This window comes from Branchiostoma floridae, chromosome 13 (assembly GCF_000003815.2).
Source record: "Branchiostoma floridae strain S238N-H82 chromosome 13, Bfl_VNyyK, whole genome shotgun sequence".
Taxonomy (NCBI): Eukaryota; Metazoa; Chordata; class Leptocardii; order Amphioxiformes; family Branchiostomatidae; genus Branchiostoma; species Branchiostoma floridae.
In genome coordinates this window covers 12,024,903-12,032,906 of record NC_049991.1, presented here as the reverse complement: position 1 = coordinate 12,032,906, position 8,004 = coordinate 12,024,903, and the positions used below count along the sequence as shown (strand labels likewise).

The following is an 8,004-nucleotide window of genomic DNA, read 5'->3' as shown; positions in this document are numbered from 1 at the left end:
CGGCTATACTCCTTGCCCAGCTTTGATACTATATTATTTATAGAACCGCAGGATCTGCTTGAAGATTAGTCCAGTACTAGTACGGCTTCTTACCAAGTCGACTCGAAGTTGATCCCCCGCCCCAAACGCGTGTGTAAATCTGAATATACATTTGATGCCTTTTGCCATCCTAATTCATGTAACACGTGTTCATATTATCAAATGCATGACTTGAATGCCTAACGTTTGAATTTGACTCTGAAAGGACGAATTTCGAACTCCGGTTATTTCTCGGCTGTAAGTTAGGCCATGCGGATTTGAGTACTTAGTATATGGATAACATCCATGGGCATCAATTTTTGGCCGTTTCAAAAGCTGTAGATCACACAAAGCTACAAAATGAGCAAATACACGCCGTTTATGTAAATCATATATCAGTACACATTATGGGGGTGGGTACCGGTACATAACAGTTATATGTATACGTAAATACAGTGTATGTTGAGAAACGGATACTAATGCCATACAATGACCTCCCGTAGAATGTTATTCACTTTCAAGCTTCCGTAGTATCTTATTTCGCATTTCTCTAATACCATTATGTATATACCGTCTTATGTAAAAGCCCTTGTATCGTTGTTTTCTAGACCTAATAAGCCCTATGCAATCAGCTGTGCTGCCTATAGGTCTGTGTAATGTATCGTCGCATTTTGAATAAATTAGTAAATGCCATACAATTCCAACGTCAATTCCAAGGGCAAGGAGGAATATGTTAAACAACGAAAATGAAGAAGCTGGTGTTCGGTATTCCGTAGTCAGTGCGATCAGTAATTTATTATTTAAACATTCCTTACCACTTAGATTTCATAATGGAGACAACTTTTTTGGGCAAACTTTTTATCTGCACGCTCTCATTAGTTTTGAGGTTCCCAGTCAGAGGTACCCTCGGGTATAAATGTAGCCCCTTTCGCGGACTTTTTGCGGGAGTTTGCGTAATTTGTTGGGGGATGGGATTTTTCACAGATCGCGGCCGCGGAAGGTCTGTATGGGGCTGCACTTCACATCGTCTCCGCAAGGGTTGGTAGCAAGATTAATAGCCTATGATATTAAAGATGTCGAAATCTTCCTAAAAGTGTAAATGGTATGCCAGTGTGAATGGTATTGAGATACAGTAATACTAATTGAAGGACTGTAGGAGCCCTGTCAGTAACGTTTAAACCTAGCCTCGCATTTCAATCTCTACCGGGGGACAATTTGCCATATGATTTGGAGAGCAATTCAGTACCTCTCTGAACGGTCAAAATCCTGTAAAGTTGAACGAGAAGCTAAATGCTCATTGATTTGAAAGATCAAAGTCAAAGCAGAATCTATTCATTCCATCAATAAATCTAAATCTAAATCAGTTCAAGTTTCAAATGGTATAAGCTGCCCTTCCCCTGTTATTTAATGGTTTCCGCCAGTCTCCCATCATGCACCAAAGCATTCAAAACGAGGCTGTTTTCCTCACCTCTGATTGGTCAGTTCGAATTGTCTATTTAGTCTCTGGACAAGCTTTGGGCCTTGTCGATCGTCGCAGCACGAAAAATAGCCAATTTTACCCGTAGACCGTAAACTTCTGGCATTTTCTCACTGTGGTAGTATGTCCGGGGTATGTATGTTATCTTTGTACCTTCCTTTTGACTTCTGGTGTTTTAAAATGTGACGGTTTTGGCCTGAAACGGTCGCCGTCTGGGCAGGCAACGAATCAAAACATGGAGGACCCCGGTAGTCGCCAAGCTAACGGATGTCTAAAGATGTCAGAAATGTTGCCGTTATTTTCGTTATCTTCCACGTTGTCTTAATATTATGACTAGGAACTGTATCTACAGTATACTTGGTACATCCAGATTGTAACGATACTTAATCGAATCGTGCGGCTTTCGAGGGAATGGGTTGACTTTACCCAACGGTTACGGGATGTTTGCAGACGTTGGGATTTGAAAGGGGGAGGGCTTGACTTTGAAAAATCGGGCCAAGAAGAAGATTCCTGGCAAGAGTCCAGTTTTGTATCTATCCGCCAACAGTGTCTATAGTACTACTCACTCACTGTGGTGACTTTTTAGTCACGTTTTCGGCTACATTATTTGTAATCTATAGCTGAAATATCTCAACTGAACTCTCGAGTAATACCCTGGGAGCCAGACAGGACCGGGTAGCTAGCGAGGTTTGTTAGCAAGTTTTGTTCGGGGAGCCAAGGCAGTCAGCCCGACAATCTCACATTAGCACTCTGGGGGAGTTTAAGCCCGAAGGAGTTATCGATAAAGGGTAGGTCCTAGCTGCCCGATCCCGGATGGCCACCAGGGTATGCCCGACAGTTTTCAGAAGAATTTGAAAAGATGTAGTTATCTGTGGAGTAAATTGTTTCCTGGAACCACAGTACACCAAAGATCTTTTCCATTAGATTTTTGGTTAAACTCAGGTGCTACCATCAGTCGGGTCTATGAGTTTACCATAAATTAGACTCATCCCTGTAGAAAGCACCAAACTGTTTGAGGAGACTTATATTTGCGATATGGGAAAGAGTGCATATTTTGTGGTGAAGCCAGGTAGGGGTAGACATACCCTGCCTGGAAAACCAGACTTTTTGCCAGGGCCTGCAGAGAATTCTGTTCGGCTACCAAGTAAGGTCTTCCCGAGGTCCTTAGATAAGCACTGCCGGCCAAACTTTTAAAAATAGGACCAATTCAAAAAATGAATATACCGGCTGGCGTTAACATGTTTGAGGCGTACAGGTTCGAAGCAAAGTAGACGAGAGTAGTAGAGGCGATGGCCATTTCAGAGACTCTACCAAGTTTCTACAGTCAAACTTGGTCTTAAACAGAGACAGTTAGTGTGGTTTACATGAATATAGGATTTTAAAACGCCAACGGACGTTGGATACTCCACCAAACAGAACGCTTTGTGGTGAAATGAACCTTTTTTTTAGTACCGCCCATTCACAAGTTTTCACAGATAATCAGGTTCAGGTCCATACCTGGACCCAATGCTCTGGACTGTATCTGTACCTGAATTTTCCGTACCAGTACCGACATCAGTCACCGCTGGTGGATGTCGTGGAGCCCCTACGATCCACCCCTAGTGAGTGAGTGACCCACCCCTAACGTGTACTGATTCTTCATGCTCTCACTCACCTTCCTATTTCCCTGTGTCCGTTGCAGAGTTCCAACGTGGAGAACCTGTCACCTCAGATTATCCGGCAGGTGGCAAAGGAAGTTCTTGACCTCGCTAACCACCCGCCTGAGGGGGTGAAGGTGTTTCCTAATGAGCAGGACATCACAGATGTACAGGCCACTATCGAGGGCCCGGGTAAGATCTGCTGCCTTGCTTTTCAGTAGCTTCATGACAAGACTATGCTGTATAGTCTGATTTAATCACGCTTCTTAAGCCCGTCCTACATTGCCGCGCAGGGAGGGGGCTACAAGCTCCAGATAGTGGAGTTTACGTTACACAGACTATATGCTGTACATTGTTCTGTATTTTCAGTGTGTTAGTGGTCTTGTCTGATAATATGATCTTGTGACAAACCATGTATCCAGGTCATCAGTAAACAGACTAACACTAACAGAACAGGTACTAGTACCTTCTGTAATTCCCCCCCCCCCCCAAAAAAATAGCATTTTTTTGTTTCAATATTCACTGTATGGCTGTGGAAAACTGTTCCTAATGGGTTAACTTTTTATTATTTAGTTTACACTTCAACAAGGTATTGCATTACTCAACCCACTGTGTGTATGTTATTTTCAGGGGGAACTCCATATGAAGGTGGCCAGTTCAAAATTAAATTGTCCCTTGGGAAGGACTTTCCCCAGACTCCTCCCAAGGGATTCTTCTTGACCAAGATTTTCCACCCCAACGTTGCCAAGAATGGAGAGATTTGTGTGAACACGCTGAAGAAAGACTGGAAAGCCGATCTCGGCCTCAAACACATCCTCCTTACCATCAAGTGTCTTCTGATTTATCCAAACCCTGAATCCGCCCTGAACGAAGAAGCCGGGAAGCTGCTCTTGGAACAGTACGACAACTACTCTGAAAGAGCGCGAATGATGACAGAAATTCACGCCAAGCCCACGACAAAGACTGCGCCCACAAAAAACGAAGAAACAAATTGTCCCTCTACCTCAGGAACGCAATCTACCAGTGAAGGGCCCATGGCCAAAAAGCATGCAGGAGACAAAAATGCAGCAGAGAAAAAGAAGAAAGAGAAAAAGAGAGCACTCAGACGTTTGTAGCACTTAATATCCATGTTGTATTAGCATGTCTGCAATCTGGTTAGGATTGAATTTTTTACCATCCTTTTAGGTAAACATTCATCTATCCTTTTGTACACAAAATAACATGACAAATTTTGGTCAAAACAGATGTAATAGAACTCTAATGGCTAAGTTTACTTTAATGGGACCTTTACTTAATAACATGCAGTTCAGTGATGTAAAAGAGAAAAATAATTCAATCATTTTTTTTCATCATAATACAATTTGTATAAGTGTTCAAAGGTACATTCCTTTCCACTTCTCTACATGATCATATGAACCCCCGTTTTTTTTTAGTTCTTAGGAATTATCTGCTCTGCTATTTCTAGTATCATGACATGAGTAAGGAAATCAGTGTTACTAGGCAATTCATTACATTTACTGTGTAGGCCCAAATCAAAAGTATGTAGAATGTCTACCATTTATGTGTGAAAGTATTCCCTATGTTTTTTCCCAATAGAATCTGCCTTTTTAATTTTCCTTTGTACTATAGAAAGTAGTTAGATAAACAACTTGTCTAGACTCTACAAACAATCTTAGAATTATGGTTCGGAAGTCTGTGGTGATACAGAAATTCAAATAAAAGTCCAAAAGTTGTTCCAGAACCGCTATCAACTTTATCTTAGAAATAATGGGTCATGCTCTTTGACTCAAGTACATCTATTCTGTAACTGACAAAAGGGTAAGAGGACAACTTTACTTTTGTGATACTCAAGTTACATATCTTTTCAAGTATTATAGTGGATCCAGTATCATAATTTTGTAAGAATGAGAACAATACTACATCTACAACTTCCAAGTTATGTTCTGACAGGTTGTGATAGTCTGTGGGACTGTCAGTATTGCAGACTGTTGACTGATAACCAGGGGCAAAAGTGAGTCATCATGAAAAAAACATGCTGTTATAGTTTGAAGTTTGTGCATGTCTAATTATCAGTCACATATACTTTGGACTTCCTCAGCAAAAACATGGCCTTTACTTTTGCATTATCATTCCGTATTAGCTTGTAACCAAAAGATACAATACTATATGAAGGACTGCCATGGGATCAGGCATACTTATTGTATTATCAGCTAAAAGGGAACAGGAAATTTTGTTTGCAAGTACATGTGTACATGCATATTGGGTAAGTATGCCAGGCAACAACTAGGTGGGGAGGATGGTGAGAACGTAAGACGTGCAAAAATCATTTACAAAATCATTTGATCAATAAATCATGCACATCAAGGAAGTAGATGATTCTGTTGCCTTTTAAACGTTTCAGTAGACAGTCTTTGTATGCACACGCAAGTAAGGGCCTAGTCACACCGGTGTATACATGTATATGCAAGTCCGTACAAGGTCCGTACTGACATTATTTCATAAGCAGGTGTACGCACCTGATACGTATATCAATTATTTTGTGTAAGTTTTAGGTACACAGCCATCAGCATTAATTTTGTGCATCCAGAATACACTTGAAACATGCCATGCATGTGCATCTATTCACAGCACGAAAAATGTAGTGTTGCGCTCTGCATAAGCACCACATATTAGACAATGGATGACGCTGGATTTGATGTTCATGCAAAAGATGTGTGTCACACGATCTCTAAATTTTGAGCGTACAAAGTCTGATACAGACCTCATACAGACTTGATTATACAGGTTGTGTGACTAGGCCCCAAGGTAGAGAGCTGACCACTGAACTTGGAATTTGGAAAGAGCAAGGAAGGATGTTTATTATTAATTGGATGGCACTCCTGAAAATTTGATCACTGATAGTTGTAATAACTTGGCCAATTTTTCGCTGGACTTCATGGCTGTATTTGACTATCGTATCTCAAAACCTTAATTTGAGGAAAAAAGGCTAAATTTTTCCCTGCCTTTGGTACTGGTGGTATTCAGCAACTGTTATGTACAGTACATGTACTAGTAGTAGTAGTCGTACACCAGGTACTGTACCATGCACAAGTGCCCTCTAGTGTTTTCTTTCCAAACTGCACATAAGTATACTGAATTGACTGAATAACAGGTTTGATGATGTGGGCTTTTTTGGGTTTACAATTTGCTTTTATGCATCAGTTCTAATTGTTGTTAGCCACCCTGAAATAGGTCCTGGAGTAGAACCGATTACAGATCAAACTGGTATATAACGGTATATAATCGAAAAAAACCCTCATGAATAGCTCAATGAAGACCAACTACACATGTACTAGTAGAGCCTACCAACTACTTCTACTACCATAATAAGGCTTACGGAAGTCAAGCATTTAAAAATGTTTCATTGGGAGGCCATGCACTAAAAATCAACTATTAAAGATTTACTGGTATTCCCTTTTGATATTCAGTTGAAAGCACAAGAATTACACAGTGCAAGTTGATAACGTCCATGTTGTTTGTAATGTCATCAAAGTTTAAATTTCACATATATGAAACAAATGCAATGACTACAGGTAAGACGTATGATATATTGCAATCAAGACTATCCTGCACTTACATATATGTAGCCAACTGTCATCCTACATTATCTTATCACTAACATGATACACGTTAGGAGTGGCCATTAGTAGTCGTATTGAGCATCAGAAACATCTCCATGGCATTCTACTTCTGGACTGTCAAGAGGACCTTCACCGACTGTACACACCTCAAGTGCACACATGGCATAGCCGCACGTGTTACACATGAAATTCATCTTCAAGTACATTTTGTACATGGAGGGTTTTTCTCATCCACATGCAATCAAGCAGAACATTGAGTCTTCATTCCAACAAGAAGGCGCCTTTAATTCATCCAAGAGTTTTGGGTCGTTCTCAGACAAAGCTTAAAGTTCAATATACCACTTTTTCCATCCTGTTATTGTGCCATGTTCTAAATGCAAATACTACAATGGGCTTTCTGAGCTAGCTGGTTATACATGTATATGTTCCTGCAGTTGACTGGCTGTAATGTCTTACAAATAGAGCAGAATCGTGGAATGTAGTACAGCCATCTTGAGGAGTTATTCAACAATTCTTACTTGATTGTCTAGGAACTTGGTCAAACATTAAAAGAGCCTCTTGATCATTTTTGCTTGAATTTTTTTTCATTTAGTCCTCAATAGAGAAAATATGTTGACAACCCAAGAGGCTCGTCCATTTTTTAAATTTATTCCTAAGAAATTACCGGTACTCCCAAATTGTGCAGTCCCACAGTTCAAACTTGAATGACCATGAGAAGTAGACATTTTAAGTGTGATGTGAGAGTGTTTAAAATGTTCAAACCTTTGCACATGGATGTTTATATGAAAATGAAAGCTGATGTTAGTGCACACAGGGCTGCCAAGCTCATCTCAGCAACCCTGAAGAATTCAGACCAATTATAAGACCAAGGAGGTTAAAGTAAAGACTCCTCCTTGATCAGACAAATTTCTTGCATGTAGTTCTTGTTTTCACAAAGGGACGACCAATCAGCTATATGCCTTAGTGTAATTGCAGACAAACTTTGTAAACATGCCTCTTGATACATCAGATTGTAAACAGAGTGCATGTTAGATTGGAGGGTCTTATTCTTTAAAAAAATTGATTATAGCAATACTCACCATGTTTGATATTGCTAGTCAGAGAAGGCTGGTGTAAGGCTAGGCTACAAGACTTCTCTGACCATTCAGAATTTTTCACAAAATGTTGAGAATATGCCTATCAATTGTTCTGAATTCTGATGGCTTGATACACACTCATGACGCAGCAGCATAAAACATTTCCACACAGAGAT

The 8,004-nt window shown here is 40.3% G+C and overlaps 1 protein-coding gene across 1 annotated transcript; it reads left to right on the top strand.

The window, feature by feature from the left end:
- Positions 1–1,439: 1,439 nt before the first annotated feature.
- LOC118429199 (ubiquitin-conjugating enzyme E2 S) lies at positions 1,440–4,870 on the top strand. Its single transcript, XM_035839661.1, has 3 exons — positions 1,440–1,627; positions 3,177–3,324; positions 3,763–4,870. The coding sequence occupies exons 1-3, from the start codon at positions 1,619–1,621 to the stop codon at positions 4,245–4,247; spliced, it is 642 nt and encodes a 213-aa protein (XP_035695554.1). The 5' UTR covers positions 1,440–1,618; the 3' UTR covers positions 4,248–4,870.
- The last annotated feature ends 3,134 nt before the right edge of the window (positions 4,871–8,004 follow it).